Genomic DNA, 19,440 nt, shown 5'->3' with positions numbered 1-19,440 from the left:
ACGATAGTGACTCAGCATTTCCATACGTCACCCTGTGCGTATCGCCTATGCGCTTCTGAATCCCCAGCACCTGTTTCCCCCACGCCCCTCTCCTCCCCTCGGGTCACCAGCAGTGTTTTCACTAGAGTTACCTCTTTCTTGGTTTGTGTCTCTCTTTTTTTTCCCTTTGCTTTGTTTTTCCTTTGTTTTGTTTCTTAAATTCCACCTATTAATAAAGTAGGATACTCCTAATTCACCCTCGAGGCCAGGTCACTTCGAGGGTGCTCGTCAGATCTTACTAATGAACTGGGAGAATCAGGATCAGCTGGGGAGCTTTTGGAACGCTAGGATGCCCAGGGGCGCCTGGCTGGCTCAGTCAGAAGAGCGTGCGACACTTGATCTCAGGGTCATGAGTTCGAGCCCCCGCGTTGGGAGTAGATATTACTAAAAATAAATAAACTTAAAAAGAAAATATCTCAGAAGATTCCAGGCCCAGGTGCTGGTCCTCTTAATCAAATGAGGCCTTTGGACCCTGTGAAGCCAGGATGTCTGCCCTCGGGACAGTTTGCGAGGTCACACAAATACAGGGAGCCCAAGGTTGTGCCTCTCACCACGGGGACTCGATCCCTTGTTTCCTTGGGTGTAGGCGTCACCGTGGCCTCCTGGAGGAGGGGACCTTACACAGTGGCTGTCAGCTCTTCCTTCCCCCTTCCCCTGGCTTGGTGCCTCTCTTCCAGGACACTCCCCGGGAGGCCCACTCTGCTCCCCTACAGTCTCTGTCCTCTGGGTGGGCTGGCTGCTGGCGAGATGATCGTAAACATACAGTCATGAATCAGCGTGATTGTACCAAGTTTTCCAGAGAAGCAGCACCAGTAGGATATATATATACAAAGAGAGAGAGAGAGATTTATTTTAAGGAATTGGCTCACCCAATTGTGGGGGCTGGCAAGTCCGAAATCTGCAGGGCAGGCTGGCAAGCTGGCAGGCTGGCAACGCGGGCAGAATCCCTTCTTCTCTGGGAAACCTCGGCTGTTCTCTGGAGGCTTCCACTGATTGGATAAGAGCTGCCAACATTAAGGAGGGCAGTCTGCTTTACTTCAGGTCAGCTGATTGTAGATGTTAATCACATCCACAGAAGCGTTCACAGCAACATGTAGATTAGTGTTTGAGCAAACAGTGGGCGCCACGGCCCAGCCAAGTCTACAGGAATATTAACCTGAGGGCCTCAGGCTGTAGAAGAGGCCCTCGCCCTGCCCTCAGGCTAAGGAATGCTTCCTTGGAGGCAGTGCCTGTGCTGAACCCTAAAGGATGAGGTTCAGGCCTGGCAGAGGAATCAGCCTGTGCAAAGGCCCTGAGGTCGGAGACAGGCATGTGTGTGTGTGTGTGTGTGTGTGCATGTGCACACACACGCACTGCAGTCAGGAAGGCTTGGGGAGGATCAGGTGTAGCTCAGCTGGCCGTAGCACCAAGCAGCCCACTAGGCCATGAGGACTTTATCCCACAGGCCATGTGACTGAGGGTAGGCTCCAGGGCCTACAACCTATACTCTAGTCCTTCCCTCGTGCTCTCACTGAATGACACTGGGCCAGTCCCCTCCCTGAGCCTCACCTGTAAAAAGAAGTGGCTAGACACAGTGTACGCGTACATCAGGCCCTTGTGTGGCTTGTGGGTTGGTGACACTGTGCTGGTGGCCCAGCCACCCCGACTCCTGGAGGCAGGCTCAGCAAATCTGTCCCTAGAGAAAAGGGGAAGCTGAGGCAGACAGAGACTCCCACACTTCCCCCTTGGCCGCTGCGCCTCACCCCCACCCGTGCCCTCAGCTCGGGCCTTAGGCTGCTGCGTCCAGTAAAGGCCCCGGGCTGGCAGAAGTGAGACTGTGGCAAGGAGCCCCGAGGTTTGCACAAGACTCCAGCCCTGGCTTTTGCTTCCTCTTCCTTTCTGGGGATTCACCTTGAAGTCTGCAGTGAGGAAGACAGCCAAGGACACAGATGGCAGTTTTGCTACAAGTTGAAGTCCAGGAGTGCTCACAGCCCGGGTCATACCTGTAACCACCTTTTTCCTTCCCTGGGCTCAGCTACCCGTCCCCTCCACACCCAGGGGCAGAGGGCCCAGCGGCCCACACCCGCGCGCATGCGCACACCACCCGCCCCCCCCCCCCCAGCATGGGGGCAGAAAGGGGAGCCTGAACCACATTCCAGAGGGTGCAAATGCCAGACCAAGATGTGAGACCATCCTCTGCTCTCTACGGGGCCCTGAACCGTCTCTACTGGGCCCCGGGGCCTCAGCCCTGCCCCTACCCCACCCCAGTAATGCACTCCCCCTGTTCCCCATGCCCTCCCCTACCCCGCCAGATCCTGGTGCTTCCACTGTAACTGAGTTCACTCAGGGCAGCTGCTTGAGTGCTCTCTGCTGTATCCCTACAACCAAGACCAGTACCAGCCCCTAGTGGGTACCCAGGAGCTCTGGCTGAGTTAGTGATTCAGTTGCCAGACTGGAGACCTAGCGTCTCAGCCACCTGGTGCCTCAAGGCCAAGATGAAGGGGCCGAGGGCCAAACCTGCCTCCCAGCAGAATCCTGGAACCCCCTGCAGCCTGTGTGTGGGCACAGGCGGGGGCACCGTCTAGACCCTCGGGGTAGTCATCGCAGTGAGTGGATCACGGGCGCATGGGGACATCCCAAAGGGGGATCCTGTGCTGTCAGTTGGTTTTTGAGATGTCCTGGTGGTAGAATTTAGTCAAGGAATAACCTGCTGGTCACTTCCTTCCCAGGGGCCCTGAGGCAGACCAGGCTCCAGTGCCTTCCTCCCGAGCTCTGCCCTGCCGTCTGTGTTCTAGGGACACTGGCCGCCCCGAGCTCCCCAGACCTCTCCTGCTCTCAGAGTGGGGATGCGTGAAGGGGCTCTCACTGACAGGAAAGGCACCTTCTAGAACAATGGGGGTGGGTAACAGAGGTGCTGCCCCATCTTGCAGAGGGGACACTGGGGGACAGGCAGGTAGGCCAAGGATTAACCTGCCCTCAGTGTTCCGAGAAGCCACGTGTGCCCTTTTTACAGACAAGGAAACCAAGACCTTGTGTGGTCAGGTGACTCGTCCAGGGTCACACAGCAAGTCGCCCTTAATGCATTTGACGAGAATGTCGGTGTTGACAGGAACCCTTATAGTACAGCAGTAGATGAAGTGACAGCACTCTGGGGGTCAGGGTCCCTGTCCAGGCAGGGAAGGCCTCCTGCTGGGCCCCAGGGTGAGGCTTGGGGCCCTCCCCAGGGGGCTGGCCTGGGTGATGCCTGGCCCGGGGAAGTAGAGCTGCTCCTCCTTCCCTCCCCTTCCTCTACTTTCCGTTTCTTGGCCTCCACAGCTCCCCACCCCCTCCCTCCTTCCCCCTCTTCCCCTCTCTTCCTTCCTTCTCCCCCTCTTTCTCTTCCCTGCTCCCTTTTCTCCCTCCCTCTCCTCCTACTCTCTCCCCCTTCCTCCTCCCTCTCTCTCTCTCCTCTTACCTTCTCCCCCTCCTCTTCCCTACCCCCTCCATGGCCTCCCATCCCCCCCAGTCCCAGTCCCAGTCCCAGTTCCAGTGTTTAAGCTACCACCAACCAGCTATTCTATCTCCTCTCTTTTCCTGCCTTTGCCATGTCCTTTCTCTCCACGCTGGGAACCCAGGGTGCCCCGGCAGGAGGCTGAGCTGCAGCCTGCCCAGAAGAGAGCCCAGGAAGGTCTGAGCTCCCCTTTCTCAGGGTCACCTCGGTGAGCTTTTGTTCTGAGCGCCATTTAAGTTGGGGGGTGGGCTGGCCTTGTGGAGAGGGGAGGCCACAAGGGGGGCCGTGAGGAGGGGGCGCCTGGCCCACAGGTGGTGCACACCTGGCAGGCTCTCCTCCAGGCCTGGGCAGTGTCGAGCTAGGGCATAAAACAGAAGGGCTGTAGCCAGTGGGGGGCGGGGGTGCTGCCCAAAAGAGGACCCAGGAGAGAGAAATGGGGACACTGGTTTGCAGAGTCCCCACCTTTGCACTCCTTGTTTCTGTGTCTGGTAGACAGAGCTTGCATGCACAATGCAGGTAAATTAGATTCCCTCTGTTTCTTTCTCTGAGCCTCTGTTTCAGCAAACAGAGCCCCTCTGAAACATGCACGCAGATGCAGGCGTGCACTCATAGCTGGCCCTGTTGCCCCACTGAACATGCAGTGATGGGGTGGGGGGGGGTGTTCTGCTTAGCCAAGTGGAAGCGCAGGGGTCTGACGGGCCACGCAGGCAGGGGCTGGTGCAGGGTTCCAGCAAGAAGTGTGGTCTGAATAGAGGTGCCCTGGAGGGGTCCCCGGACCAGCTGGACAGGGACAGCTCTGAGGCCTCCCAGTTGCAGGTCACCTGGGCCCCCCCATCTGAGCACCTGCTGGCTCCTCGGAACCTGGGGGTGACCGGGCATCCCCTGGGAGCCAAGGCCAGGCTCAGAGCCGTGCCACGAACTACCAGGTCGCACAGATTAAAGGAGCAGAGCTGGAGGCCTGGGGCCCTGATGGGGCCGGGCTGGAGGGCCCCCCGGGCCTGCACAGACCAGCTCTGCCATGACTGAGGGGACACTCGAGCCTGTGACTGAGGCCCTGGGTTCCTGGGCTTCGTGGAGTGCGTCCCGCCCAACCCCCCAGGGGGTTGTTTCAGGATTGAACGGTTCCCCTGGGACCTTGTGAGCACTCCCAGAGGCAGGGCACTACCGCTCAGCCAGAGGCTGGTGTGATCATTAGGAGTAGCCCCTTGCACTCTTAAAGGCCACTCCTAGCAGGGATGATAAGCTGGACGATGCCCCGCCCCACGGGGGACCACCTGTGCTCCCACGCCCCTTCGGCTGCCAGAGGCCTGATGGTTTCTTTGCTCCCCTTCCCTCGAGGTCGCCAGGAGGGGAGGGTGCCGGCTTTGGGGCCGCAGAGAGGGAACGAACATCCACACTGCCATCCTCATCTCTTTTCACCACCCCACCACACCGATGAAGAAGCAGGCTGGGGAGGCTGTGGGATGTGCCTGAGCAAGGAAAGGGCAAAATCCGGTTTTGAACTCCAGACCCAGGGCCAAGTCCCCAGCACTGGTTCTGCTGCTGGCGGTCAGTGGCTCCCTCCCTGGCCCTTACTTCACAGGAGTCTAGAAAAAGTGCTGAGCGGGTTCTTTGCTCAAACCCACAGTCAGCATGAGGGCTGCTCCTGGGTGCTGTGTCAGACTGGTGGCCCGGGGGGGGGGGGGGGGGGGGCGGGGAGGCGACAATGCTGCCCCACAGGGTGGCCATGGTGGGCCCAGCGGTCTCTAAGGATTCACCCACTGCCTCCCCCAGCACGCATCTCCGAGCACAGGGCCGGACCCAGAGCAGGGATTTTATTAGCAAGCATTTGTGGCACAAAGAAATGAATGGGTTCTCATCCCAGAAGCACCCCAACCTTTGCTGAATTGGGGGCCCCGGGAGGGAGACGTCTCTCTGCTCTGTGGCCTTCATCAGGAAGCTCTTCTTCCAGAGATCTGGGCGAATAAGTAAGCTTAATTGTTTGCATTTTGTGAGGGCTTGATAATTAACAAATCCCCTTCATCTAGTTACGACCTCTGGGCTCTCATGATCCTTCCATGGGTAGGTCTTTCCATCGCCATGTTTTTTTTTTGTTGTTGTTGTTGTTTAAGATTTTATTTATTTATTTGACAGGCAGAGATCACAAGTAGGCAGAGGGGCAGGCAGAGGGGGATGGGGAAGCAGGCTCCCTGCTGAGCTGAGAGCCGGACTCGGGGCTCAATTCCAGAACCCTGGGATCATGACCTGAGCCGAAGGCAGAGGTTTAACCCACTGAGCCACCCAGGTGCCCCACATTGCCATGTTTTAGATGGAGAAACTGAGGTGCTTCTAGAAGAGACTTTGAAGTGACCTTTCTTAGTCCCTCGTAAGTGACAGAGCTCGGACTTGGGGCCAAGCTGCCCACCCCCATTCCATGCTCTTTCCAACAGGGGCAGTGGGGCAGGGCTGAATGAGGTTTAGCCCTTCTGGCCTGTTCCACATGGACCCTGAGTCGAGTCAGGTTCCATTCCACCTGACCCTCCCACGAGAGCCTGACTTTAAGATTAATAGTTTAATCTTTAGTGTCCATTTCAAGGAAGCTAAATTCCTGTCTGGGGTGTTTTATTTTTAGCCGGCTTCAGGAAGGGGAAGCTCCATTGGCCTGTGGGGGGAGGGAGACAGGAGGCCCAGAGCCGGTTTCCTGAGGAAGGGCCGAAGCCCGCCATACCCCTGACCCTGACCCTGGGACCAGAGCTGGCCGGGCAGCCAGGAGCCACCCCAGCAATAATCTTTCCCTCCCTATGGAGCACTTCTGATGGGACCGCGCCGAGCGAGGGTGGGCCTTGCAATCAGGCCGAGTGTCCCAGGCGGGGGAGGAGGCCCTCCCACATCCGGGGCACACACAGCAGTCCTCAGGAGGCCTGGAGAGGGTACCCGGGCCCGCTGGAGGGCCAGGGAGACCCAGGAACAGGTGGAATTTGAGGGAAGCCTGGGAGGCTGGTGGGAGGAGCCATGTGCAAAGGCGGGTTACCCAGAGTGCGCCCCCAGGAAGGCAGGCAGCCCGTGCACCAGGGTTTGGACGCCGACAGGTGAGAGCATTGGCTTTTTTAGAAGAACCGGTCAGGTCAGAGCGCGTGCCTGCGAACCTGAGGACCAACTCTTGGTCTTTGTTTCCAACAGTGCTCTCAAACGTCAGCGTTAGCCATCATGGGGCCTTCTGTCAGATCACATTTTACATGGAACGCCAGTGTACAAATCAGAGGAAAGGCGTACTTTTTTTAATCGGCATAAATTAGATATCTAATGTGTGATACTTCGCTAATCCAGAACAATCACCTATTGGAGAGACACAGTCGTGGAGCATCAGGCATCATAGATAGGTGGTAGTCCCCGAGATCGACTTTGGCACCTGATTTATTTTTTGTGTTACCTTATTTTTGCCATATATTTGTTTTCTTTTCCCCCACCTCAATATAGATATAGATATGTTGATATTTTTTTTTAAAAAAACAAAACGGGGTGCCTGGGTGGCTCAGTTAAGTGTCTGCTTTCGGCTCAGGTCATGATCTCGGGGTCCTGAGATCAAGTCCCGCATCAGGCTCCCTGCTCAGTGGGGAGCCTGCTTCTCCCTCTCCCTCTGCTCCTCCGCCCGCTTATTCTCTCTCTCTCTCTTTCTCAAATAAATGAGTAAATAATCTCTCTATATATGTATATATACGTATATATATATATATATATATATATATATATATATGTAGTAATAATGAAAACACATTTAAAAAAATAAAAACTAAAACCACAACAGCTCATTCATATGGTCAAGCCCTTACTGATGGTCATGGTTATTTAACGCCTCACTATATGGTCTCAAGGTCTGTGCAAAATTCATTACCTTGGGGCACAAAGCCAGTGGGGCTACAAAATGTGCTGGGGGAAGGTGTATATTACGTTTGAGGAAATGGGTTCTCTAAAATCGATTTTTGAAAGAGAGGAATCTTTATTTTTTTACAATTTCAAATCAGCTTTTTGGAGGAACTCTCTGGAAGGACGTTCTGGGGAACATAGTTTGAGAACCACTGTGGAAATGCCACCTTCCTGTTAACAGGTGGGAAGACTGAGGCCGGCGAGGGGGCACAGCTTATCTGGGATCCCACAGGGAGATGGAGATGATGGACAGATCCACAGAGGGCGTCCCCATGATGACAAGGGTGTCCTGTTCCCAAGGCAGCGGGAGAAACACACCAGGGACAGACACAGCCCAAATTAGCCAAGTCTCTGCTGAACGCGCGCGCGCGCGTGTGTGTGTGTGTGTGTGTGTGTCTGTTCTGTGTGCAGCCTGGAGCCGGCTGTGTTGACGCTCCCTTCTCCTCCTGCAGCAATGCCCTCCTAGCCAGCCGCCACGGGATGGAGGGCTTCATGGACTCAGGGACACAGACGGATGCCGTGGTGGTGCTGTCCTTGGCTCAGGCCGCCGTGCTGGGCCTGGTCTCGGAAAATGAGCTCTTCGGAGCCACCATAAGCGCCGAAGCCTTCTACCCGGACCTGGGGCCCGAGCTGTCCGGGACGGCCATGGGGGAGCCCGGGCCCCCCGGCCCCGACGTCTACCAGCTGGCCTGCAACGGGAGGGCCCTGGAGGAGCCAGTGGAAGAGGAGGTGCTGGAGGTGGAGGCCGCCTTCGAGAAGCACACCCGGCGGAAGACGCGGCCACCTGTGCGGCTGGTGCCCAAGGTCAAGTTTGAGAAGGTGGAGGAGGAGGAGGAGCAGGAGGTCTACGAGGTGTCCGTGCCCGGTGACGACAAGGATGTGGGCCCTCCGGAGGCCCCTGCCGAGGTGGCCGGCAGCGGTGGCGAGGCCCTGGTGCAGAGCAGCGCCGTCAAGATGATCGACCTGAGCGCCTTCAGCCGCAAGCCCCGGACACTGCGTCACCTGCCCCGAGCCCCGCGGCCGGAGCTGGACGCCGCCGCCTACGACCCCCACTTCCCCGACCCGGCCCGGGACGGCTTCCCGGAGCCCGGCGTGGCGCTGCCCGGGCCGGAGCCCCTGCCGTCCTCCGAGTGCGGCTTCGAAGCGCCCCACCTGGCCCCACTGGGCGACCCCGAGGCCCCCGCCCTGGAGTCGCCGGAGCCCGTGAAGCCAGAGCAGGGCTTCGTGTGGCAGGAGGCCAGCGAGTTCGAGGCGGACGCGGCCGGCTCCACAGTGGAGCGCCACAAGAAGGCGCAGCTGGACCGGCTGGACATCAACGTGCAGATCGACGACTCGTACCTGGTGGAGGCGGGCGACCGGCAGAAGCGCTGGCAGTGCCGCATGTGCGAGAAGTCCTACACGTCCAAGTACAACCTGGTAACGCACATCCTGGGCCACAACGGCATCAAGCCGCACTCGTGCCCGCACTGCAGCAAGCTCTTCAAGCAGCCCAGCCACCTGCAGACGCACCTGCTGACGCACCAGGGCACCCGGCCCCACAAGTGCCAGGTGTGCCAGAAGGCCTTCACGCAGACCAGCCACCTCAAGCGCCACATGCTGCTGCACTCGGAGGTCAAGCCCTACAGCTGCCACTTCTGCGGCCGCGGCTTCGCCTACCCCAGCGAGCTCAAGGCGCACGAGGTGAAGCACGAGAGCGGCCGCTGTCACGTCTGCGTGGAGTGCGGCCTGGACTTCTCCACGCTGACGCAGCTCAAGCGCCACCTGGCCTCCCACCAGGGCCCCACCCTGTACCAGTGCCTCGAGTGCGACAAGTCCTTCCACTACCGCAGCCAGCTGCAGAACCACATGCTGAAGCACCAGAACGTGCGGCCCTTCGTGTGCACGGAGTGCGGCATGGAGTTCAGCCAGATCCACCACCTGAAGCAGCACTCCCTCACCCACAAGGTAGGGGGGGCCGGTGGGGGAGTACCGAGTCACCTGCACTGGGGGGGAGGGCTGGTAGGGGAGAGGGGGGCGCTAGCCACTTGCCCTCCTGGGGCTGTTGGGGAGGGGACCTAGCTGCCAGCCCTGCCCGGGGGCTACTCTGGTGCTTCTGCCCCTCCTCCCCACATCCTCCCCAGCGCCTCTCCTTCCCCCACAGGGGCCTGGCCCCAGGCCTGACCTCTTCCCTCTCCTCCTGCAGGCCTTGTCCAGTGCTCCCCAAAGTCCTGCTTCAGATCCCTTAGGGAGCTATAGAGACGGGAGGCAGATGAACCTGTCATGTTTATAATTACATATTCTTTTGGAGCCATATTAGAAAAAAAATACAGTTGAAACTCAGGGCTTTTTTTTTTTTTAACAGTAAAATTTAATTTTTTGAAGTTTTTGAATGAAATGTTGGAGGAGCCCCGGCAGGCCCCCAGGGAACCCAGTTGGAGAACCTCCGAAGCAGCCTGCTCTCCCGGAGGGCAGAGGCCACGGGGCAGTGGACGAGATGGTCAGAAGTGGAGAAGGTTTTCTTTGCTCCTTGTAATTACCGAACTGTGTCCAAACCTGTGGTTTCCTTTTAGGAAAAAGCTTAAATATATTTCATTTTAAAAGGGAACCGAAAGAAGGAAAAATATCTGTTATGGAAAAGGACACAAAACAGGCAGAGCGGTTTGTAGGGATGAAAGATGGAGCACACTGGCCTTGTCCACTGTGTCCTCCAAACATCACTTTGACCCACTGTCTCCCACCGTCCTCTTCCTCCCCTCAGGCCACCCTGCCTTTTAGCCACTGTCACCCCTTCCCAGAGGCCCTTCTGTCCAGGCTGATGGAATGAGGCCTTTTGGGTCCCACAGCCTCGCTCGGCCCTCAGCCTGCACCGTCGTTTCCACCCTGAATCCAACCAACTTCACGTTTTGCAGCTCAACGTGCAAGAGCTCCCTGGTTCCATAATGGCAGCCGTAGGCCACTCGGGGTCCAGCCTGCGTCCTCACCTCTCCCAGTGGACGCCGCAGCGAGTGGCGGGGTTGGGAGGGTACAGCCTGCTAGCCTGAGAATCCCTCCTTCCCCACCCGGGGACTGTCTTCCTCTAGAGCAGAAATGACCTGTAGGCTTTGGCCGCTGCTCCCCAGTCAGTAGGGTATAGCGGCCCAGAGTGTGATGTTAAGAAGGATTCTGAAGCTGAGTCCAGGCTCGGCCATAAAAGTGGGACCGTGCGTCGAGTGAAACCAGACGACTGACTGACTTCATGTCTGCAGGAGGGAGGGTGGGAGCCATAAGCACACGGACCCTCTCTGTGCCATTTTTCTCCTCTAGTAAAAAGCCCCACGAGTCTGCAAAGTGTTAAAAGAGAAATAATACCGTGAAGAAAAACCGAGAACAAAAATCAGAGGCCGCCAAGATGGAAAACATGCCTGTCGTCAGCCTGGGTTTGCACAGTGCGTGCATATATGCACTTAGGGAGTCAGCGCCCTGAGGCAGGGCCCCCTGGTGGTCAGACACACTTTCAGTGTGTCCCCCGAGTGCAGACACACGACACACAGCCCTGTCTGCTGAAGGAAGTAGACACAGGAGCTGCCACCTTGTAATACAAAACTCTGTCCCATGTAAGCAGTCTGGACAGCAGCTGTGACCCCACACACACATGTCTGTCCCACTAGGGGTCTACTATGTGACTGGCTCAGCAGAGAGATCAGGTCCCAGCGTTTGTCCTGACTTTATTCCCCCCAACAATACCTCGGACCCCCTGTGCCCACAACACCCTGTCCCATTCTGGGGTCCCCTCCAGACCATGGACAAGCCTGTTACAGTCAAACCAGAGGCTTTGCCGCTGGAAGCATTGTCTCCTGGGGCACATGTCCCAAACTATTTCAATGATAAGAATCATCTCAGCGACCTGTTGAGACCAAAAATTCCTGGGCCTGCTGGCCCGGCCCCTCCAGGGAAGAATCTTCCAAAGGCTGTGTGAGCAACAAGGTGGTTGGTTCTTATCACCAGGGAAGCTTGGGAAACTCTCAAGGGGTCAACTAGATGGGCTCCAGAGGTTTGAGAACTCTGCATTCAGACGGAAGTGTCATTTTTCTTTCTTTTTTTTTTTTAAGATTTTATTTATTTGACAGAGAGAGACACAGTGAGAGAGGGAACACAAGCAGGGGCTTAGGAGAGGGAGAAGCAGGCTTCCCGCTGAGAAGGGAGCCTGAAGCGGGGCTCAATCCCAGGACCCCAGGATCATGACCCGAGCTGAGGGCAGACGCTTAACTGGTTGAGCCACCCAGGTGCCCCTGAAGTGTCATTTTTTTCCTTAGTGTCCATACTTTCCATCAGATTCTCAAGGGGGATCCGTGAACCAGAGGACCGCTGAGACAGAACACTGAGGGGAGAAACACATACATGTGCCCTTGACCTGAGGACAGACAGTCCACCAGGCTGTGGCTGTCTCCTTGACCACAGATCCCAGGTGCCTGGCATGATGCTGCCCAGTAGATGGTTCCTGGATGAACGAATGAACGAGTAAACACATTTGCCTTGGGGCAGACCTAGAGGTATACCTGCCCAGGTGGGCAGGAGACAGCAGGTGTGTGGGTAGGAACCGGAAGGCTTTCTGGAGTTGGTGGCCCTGTCCCGACATTGTCCCAGTGCCTTTCCATGAGTGGGACACCCCCAGGAAGTCGGTTTCTGGAAGCCGTGCATACACTCAGACACTGTGCCCCCGCCTCCGCACACACCCACACTCTTCCAGAGGCTGTGCCCATCGTGTGGCCTGACCATCATCTCTACTCCCCCCACCCCCTCCAGGGCGTGAAGGAGTTCAAGTGTGAGGTGTGCGGCCGGGAGTTCACCCTGCAGGCAAACATGAAGCGACACATGCTGATCCACACCAGCGTCCGGCCCTATCAGTGCCACATCTGCTTCAAGACCTTCGTGCAGAAGCAGACCCTCAAGACCCACATGATTGTACACTCGCCTGTGAAGCCATTCAAATGCAAGGTACGGAGCTGTCAGAGTCACTGGGCAGGACGTCCCCACGGGCAGCCCTGGGTGGGCATGATGGCAGCAGCTGGAACCTCCCCAGAGCTGACCAAGCAGGAGGAGCCCAGTTTGGGGTGAAAATGCGTAGGCTCAGGGTTGCGGGTGTGGGTCACTGTGGGTCATGGTGTTCAGAGCCTGTATGCTGTTGAGGTTGTATTTTTTTGGAAGGTGGGGAGGGGGTGAAGTTCACGGCACAGCCAGAGGGGAGAAGCCCAGGCATGGGACTCAGTGTGGCTGGAGACCCCAGCCCTGGGTTTCTGGTAACTCTGGCTCAGGTAGAGTGGAGCAGTGACCTTGGTTCTATGACTCTCAGGCCTCTGGGGTTGGTCACCTAGGAAAGGACAGAGTGAGCACTGTCCATAGCGAATGGGATTCAAGCCCCAGCAGGGAGGTGGGAGCGGGCTGGGGGTGGGGGAGGGGCGGGCCCCCCCCCAAGGCTCCTGATGCCCAGTCCGCGTGTTGCAGGTGTGTGGCAAGTCCTTCAACCGCATGTACAACCTGCTGGGTCACATGCACCTGCACGCGGGCAGCAAGCCCTTCAAGTGCCCCTACTGCTCCAGCAAGTTTAACCTCAAGGGCAACCTGAGCCGGCACATGAAGGTCAAGCACGGTGTTATGGACATCGGCCTGGACAGCCAAGGTGGGTGGGCCACGCACAGTGGGCGGTGCCAGAGCGGTCCTATCACAGCTCACTTGGGAGCCTCCTGTCCAGTCAGGGGCGGGGGGAGGCTGGCCAGGCCTGAGACCTCACTGGGCTGGGCTGCGGGCTGGCGGGGAGGCGCCCTGGAAGGTGGCGCTGGCAATGGGGCGTGTATGTATGCTTCAGAGGACTTCAGCGGGCTCACGTAAACTATGATAAATAAAAATACTAACCACTATTGATTGAGTGCTGACTGTGTGCCAGGCCTTTATTAACTCAGGGGCTCCACACGGGGAGGTCGTCTCTGCTAATCATACCCATCTTACAGATGCGGAAACTGAAGGACAGAGAAGTTAGGTACTCAGGATCACAACACCTGGGCATGGGGGGAGGACAGACACTTGTATGACGGTGACAGTGACATTTAAAAGAAACGCTTGGCTGGGAAAGAAAATAACAAAAGGGGATAGGGCAGCCGGAGAGATGAGGGAAGCTGGGTGAGGTCCCAGTCCCAACTACGGGAGGGTGTGTGGACAGCCCCGGGGAGAGCTCTGAGCTTCCAGCGGCCAAGGCAAAAAGTGTGACCACAATCCGTCACACTTTTCATGGTGCTTGCCAAAGACCATGTAGGCCACGCACTTAGAGGAGGAGCCTCACCTCTGCAGTCGGTAGCTGTTTCATAGGCTGGTGTTGTGACATCCCTAAGTGTGAGCGACAGCCTGTGCCCTCCACATTCATCAGTTGTGGAAGAACATTAGTCTCTCTGGCCTTATTGAGGGGAGAAGGGACTTTAGAGATTCTACTGGAAGAAAGAGCTGATGGCACCTCGGAAAGGCTCCCTGGGCGGTCTGGAGCTAGCTGACTGTCTGGCATGCCTTCTCAGACCAAGTAGCAGGGAACAGTACGGGTGAGTTAACCTGCCTGGATGGCATTACTCACTGGCAGTCAGTCAGAGGTTGGGGGATGGCTGCGGGCACCCTAACTTGGTTTTGTAGCAGCTAACCAGGGAGTGGCCTGGGTTTTCTGGCAGAAACGGATGCCCTCAGTTTTCTATTCTTGTGAGCAAGGATGCAACCCCATTAGCTGCACAGACGTGCTCTGTGCAGCCCCTTCCAACTCAAAATGTGGTATGAGAACCAACAGTATCAGCATCGCCTGGAATGTTGCTGGAACTGCAGACTCAGCCCTCCCTCACACCTGCCGAATCAGAATCTGCATTTCAAAAAAGATCCCAGGGCAATCTGTCACACAGTAGAGTTTTAGAGGCCCGAACTTTGGTTTGCATTGGAATCACCTGGAAATCTGTTAAAACAAATGGCAGGGCTCCACCCCCGGAGCATCTGAATCTGTAGGTCTGCGGTAGAGTTGCAGAATTTGCATTTCCAGCAAGTTCTCAGGGGATACCAAAGCTGCCAATCAAGGACCCCACTTGGAGAACCTTTGATCTGGACTCTAAAGGTCTGATTCTCTAACTTGGCCGTGCATTGGAAGCACCTGGGGAATTTTTAAAATGCTGATGCCTGAGTCCCAACTCCAGAGAGTCCGACGTAAGTGATCTGGCATATGGCCTGAGATCAGCACTTTAAAGCACTTTAGATAATTCTGTGTGTACTAGGGTCTGACAAGCCACAGTCTAGCAGACCTGCCATGTACCTAACCCAACCAGGAGGGACCGGAGCAGAATTTGTCCTTTTGGAAACAGCTGTCCCTGCACACGTTGCTCCCAGGGGATGGTGAAGGCACACAACTCTTTTTGTCTGAGGTCAGTAACCAGGGACGCATAGGACTGTTTTCTTCCCGACTGCTCCGGATGACAGGCAGTAAAGGAGTGATTGGCACTGGAATGGCTGGGACCCAAGCCAGCCCGTCTCTCACATACAACCTTGGTCTAAAAAGCTCGGGCTTCACACTGATGCAGGAGGAAGGCAGTGTATATTCTAGATGGAACCATCTAATAAACTGGAACTATAATTTGGGAGATGGATCAATGTCCTTATAAAAAGTGGTATGCTATTAGCTTGTTTTTAATGTTTAATCAAATGCATTATATGATGGCATGGCACTAGGATTTTCAGGAAGACACAGCCTTAGTGTCTTTAAGATTTCAAACCGCTGATCTTGTTTTATAAAGTCAGGAAGACTCATGGTGGGTCAGATGCTGTGGGCGTGCCTAGTAGACCTGCCACACTCAGACTGACGTAAGCAATAATGAAGTAGATTCACAGAGGACTTGAAATCCCGGCCGTCTTCAGAGTTGGCTGATTGAGCCCCTCAACAATGACACCAGGGCGAGGATCCCTCTGTCTGTTCACAACATTAGCTCTGATTAGCTCTGATTTTCCTCATGGTCACAAGATGGCTGCCATTGCTCTTCTTTCCCTTTGCACAACCAGTGGGAAAGTAGGAGCCTCTTCCCTTTGCTCTGTGAAACTGATGAGAATTGTGTGAATTCCAAAAATTCACAAGCAGGCCTCTCCTCATGATTCACTGGCCTGAATTCATTCCTGAACCACTCGTTGGCAAGGGACAGAATTGCCCTTAGACCACTGGTTCTTGGCTGGGGGTGAGTGTGCCCCCTGGAGACATTTAGCCAAGTGTAGAAACATTTTTGGTTGCTGTACCTGCGGTGATGCTACCAGCATCTGGCTGATAGAGACCAGGGAAACTGCTAGCCATCGTACCATGCACATCCTAGCGCCCCCCGCAGCAAAGAATTATGGCCCAAAATGTTAATAGTGCCAAAACCCTGCCTTAGACTTGTTAGGGCCACCCCCTTGACCGGGGTCTGTTTGTCCCCAAAACACATCACTTCTCCTAGGTGCACTGGGACTCAGCCACAGTCCTTGCTGGCCAGCTTCCCAGAGTCCCCAGATCATACCCCGGGCTTCCCTTCCTCCCTCTGACAGAAGGCAGCCCCGGGCTGCCAGGTGGAGCTTTCCATCTGGCTTTTGTTCTGACGCTAAGAACTTTATAGTAAGATTTCAAATTGACTAAATTACAAGAGGCCTCTTTGAGTTTTTGCCTTGTGCATCTCTGTTGACCTACCTTGGGTGTTTGTCCTTGAAGAGTAAGGCCCAGGAAGACCACTGGGCAGAGCCCGTTTAAAGCACTAAGGCTGGTAGAAAGCCAGAGGTTAGAAAGGGCTCCCTCTGGCCATTTGAGGCAGAGCAGCAGAGTGGATCAAAACAACAGCTGGGTGCCCTTTGGCAAGTTGATTAACCTCTCTGAACTTCCTTTTGGCCTCCTCCATGGGATTGCTGTGAGTGTTCAGGAGACAGTGTTTGGAAAGTTACGGGTATGCAGTAGGGGCTAAATGAGTGTATAAACATGATGTAGAGCCGCAGGCTTTCATGTGGCCAAGGGGACCAATGCAAAAAACACTGCAGAGGATGCATAGGAGGGCAAACGAGAGTTCAAGGCCAAGCCTGCACCGCTCCCCCTTCCCCACGCACCCCCTCCCCAGCTTCAGCACTCAAGTCTGGTGACACATCTGAGAAGCCTGGGGCTTCCTGGCGCAGGAAGGAAGAGAAGCCGTGGAGAATCCTCTGGAAGCAATGACTAGGAAGCCCTTTCTTGACAAAGGCCCTCAGCGTCCATGTAGAAGTGACTGGCTCTTCCCGGGAGGCGGCCTCCGGGCCTAACTGTGCCCCTGTCTTGCAGACCCCATGATGGAGCTGACGGGCACTGACCCCTCCGAGCTCGACAGCCAGCAGGAGATGGAGGACTTCGAGAACGCCTACGCCTACGCCGGTGTGGATAGCAGCGCCGAGGCCAGCGTCCTCACCGAACAGGCCATGAAGGAGATGGCCTACTACAACGTGCTATAGTAGTGCTGGGCCGTCCAGAGGGGGCGGGGAGGGCAGGGGACGTGGGGGGAGACCCATGTGCTGCGGGCCACCCCTCCCGCAGCGGAGAAGCTACTGCCCCACTGTCCTAAGCCCTCCTCCCCTCCCACCGAGTCGTTTGCACCACTAGGGACTTGTAGACCAAATGGAGACTGTACTGGCCTCAGCTGTGACCCAGGCACAGGCCCCAGGCATCTGGGGAAGGAAGGAGAACACAAGGGGCCCAGCTCTGGGTCGCCCTGGCCTGCTGCTGTGGGAGAGTGGGAAAAATGCTGGCGGGGGCCATATGGGGCCAAGACAGTAGGGCCCAGGTCCTCAGGTCTGTCCAGGCCCCACAGAGCTGGGGCAGTGATGTGGGCGGGGCCTCCTGATAGCTCCTCAGGGGTCCTGGCACTGGAGGAAGACAGCTTGAGCCTGGCCTTGTTTCCTTTCCCCACCAACTCCTGCCTCTAGGGATGTCTGAGCTCCTGTGCTGGTCAGCATCGCCCGCCCCACCCCGGCCCTATCCCCCCCACCAGGCCCTGGGCTGGGAAACGCTCAGGCCCCAGAGCCCCCTTCCCCACCCCATCCGTCAACAGCCAGGCAGGGCCCCCTGCCTTCTACCTCCTGGTGCCTCCCACGCTCTCCAGAGCCAGGCATGCATGCAGCCCGGTCCTGGCCTCAGGAAAGCGGGGTATAGCCCAGCCCCCAGCCGGTGTCCTCCCCAGCCAACCCCCCCCGAAGGCCCCCACCTTCCAGCAGTTTGAAAGTGGGTGTCCCTAAAGTAGATTTCAGCGGTTGTCATCCAGTTCCTTGCTGAACGGGTCACTGCACCAGGGTCCCCCGACGTTGAGTAGAGCAGGGACGTGCCTTTGGCTGGGCACTTGCTAAGCAGACGGAGGCCCCTCAAATGAGGGGCAGGGGACCGAGAGGGGCTGTCCTCAGAGGCGGCCCAGGACCACCTTGGGGTTGCTGGGGTGCTGTATTATTGACAAGTATCCGTGTTGAGGAAGCAGACAGCCAAGAGTCAACAGGTTCCCAAGAAGAGCCACTTAGTTAAAAAGAAAATGAAGACCATAGAGAAAAAAAAATTTTTTTTGAGCAAATGGGGTATTTTGAAGGTAATTTATTTTTTTTTCCTTGCCACTTCTGTGTCGCCTGTTCTTTTCTGATGGAGATCATTTTCTTTTTCCAAATGGAAGCTCCCTCATGTGCTGTGCGTGCTTCGTGCCTGCCCAACCTCGAGCGGGGCAGGGCTCGGGCGCGGAGGGACGGGCTGCCGGCAGGGAGCCTCGGGGCCGGGGCAGGAGGCGGGAGGCCGAACCGGGCAGGCCCTTGGCCCCTGCCCGGCCCCTCCAGCCAGTGACTCGCGCGGCACCAGTGGCAGGAGCCGCTTGGTTCTGCTCAGCCGGCGGCTCGCTCCCTCGCTTGCCCGCTCTCCTGGCCTCTGTCCCCGGGCCAGCTCCCGCCCTGGGAACTGAAGACAGGCCGCCCGGGGCATGAAGTAGCACATTCAGGAACGGCTAAGGCACCCGGACTCCTGCCCACTCGCCTCCCGAGGCCTCGGTGGGGAGGGGCAGGCGGGGCTGTCCCCAAAGGCACGAAGGAGGTGAAGCCACCAGCTTCAGCCCGGAAACCAGGAAAGGAGGGGTAACAGCTGGGGAGGATGGGAGGACCAGCCGGAAATGCAGCTGCCCCCAAAGCTGTATCCTTAGTGAAGGACCAAGCCAGGCTTCAGGGTGGCCGTGATCAGGACTGAGGGGAGAACAAGGTGGCCTCGGGAGCAGGCAGTCAGGTGCCCCTTCCTTCTCTGCTAAACCTCCCGCTAAGAGGCAGCAGATGAAAGGGATGGGGGCTCACGGGAGCCTTTCCCCTCCAGAACCCCGAGGCCCTCCCCCCGGCCCCCCAGGTGCCCGCCATGATGACCCTCAGGTGGCAGTGACCCCGTCACTGTAGAAGACATTTTCTCCTGCTGAGCAGAAGCCTCACCCCCTGCAAACTACCTCTTCCCACAATGTCTTTCTCCCCTGGTACCAAAAAGAACCCTGTACCTCCTCGTCCTCCTCCTCTTTCCTGCCAGTGCAGTGGCCTTGGTCGTGGAAACCCAAGGGAGAAGGTCTGGCCCCCAGGGTGGGGCTGTCCTTTCCTCCCACAGCCCTGCCATCAGCACACCGGCCCTCTGCGAGGTTCGATACTTGAACGCCCCCCTGCCCTGTGCCTTGGACCCGGGCAAAGCGAAGAGAAGGAAACAGCACAACTCACACACCTGAGCTGGGGGGTGGTCTCGGCAAGGCTCCTGTCCTCACCCCTCCCCCGACCTTTCAAGAGAGGCACCCGCGCGGCCTCTTGGGTGACTTGGAAACTCCTGGACAAATTCCATCCTAACTTATTTTGACGTGTATACAAACCACCTGTTTAGAAATTCCACTTGTGCAAAGCCCTACTGTGTTTTTATGTTCCTGTTTAAAAGAGAAGTTTACTTAGCAATAATTATAAATAAATGAATATTCTTTAGCGAGGTGACTGTGAGTGCTTCTTCCCCTGGTTCTTGAGGACTCGGTCCTCACCCC

The 19,440-nt window shown here is 56.8% G+C and overlaps 1 protein-coding gene across 7 annotated transcripts in view; it reads left to right on the top strand.

The window, feature by feature from the left end:
* Positions 1 to 19,384, top strand: part of ZNF710 (zinc finger protein 710) — a 67,465-nt gene extending 48,081 nt beyond the window's left edge. For 4 of the 7 annotated variants that reach the window (XM_047735577.1, XM_047735578.1, XM_047735576.1 and 1 more), the window contains exons 2-5: positions 7,864 to 9,355; positions 12,173 to 12,364; positions 12,872 to 13,046; positions 16,707 to 19,384. In XM_047735577.1, the coding sequence (XP_047591533.1) occupies positions 7,892 to 9,355; positions 12,173 to 12,364; positions 12,872 to 13,046; positions 16,707 to 16,873 (1,998 nt within the window). In that variant the 5' untranslated portion in view covers positions 7,864 to 7,891 and the 3' untranslated portion in view covers positions 16,874 to 19,384. Of the gene's footprint in view, positions 1 to 6,185; positions 6,577 to 7,571; positions 7,593 to 7,858; positions 9,356 to 12,172; positions 12,365 to 12,871; positions 13,047 to 16,706 lie in introns of those variants that run through there. The other 3 variants (XM_047735575.1, XM_047735580.1, XM_047735579.1) reach the window with 3 other exon arrangements.
* Positions 19,385 to 19,440: the final 56 nt, after the last annotated feature.

This window comes from Lutra lutra, chromosome 7 (genome assembly GCF_902655055.1).
Source record: "Lutra lutra chromosome 7, mLutLut1.2, whole genome shotgun sequence".
NCBI lineage: Eukaryota > Metazoa > Chordata > Mammalia > Carnivora > Mustelidae > Lutra > Lutra lutra.
Note: the sequence above shows the minus strand (reverse complement) of the source record. Positions and strands in the feature narration are given on the sequence as shown.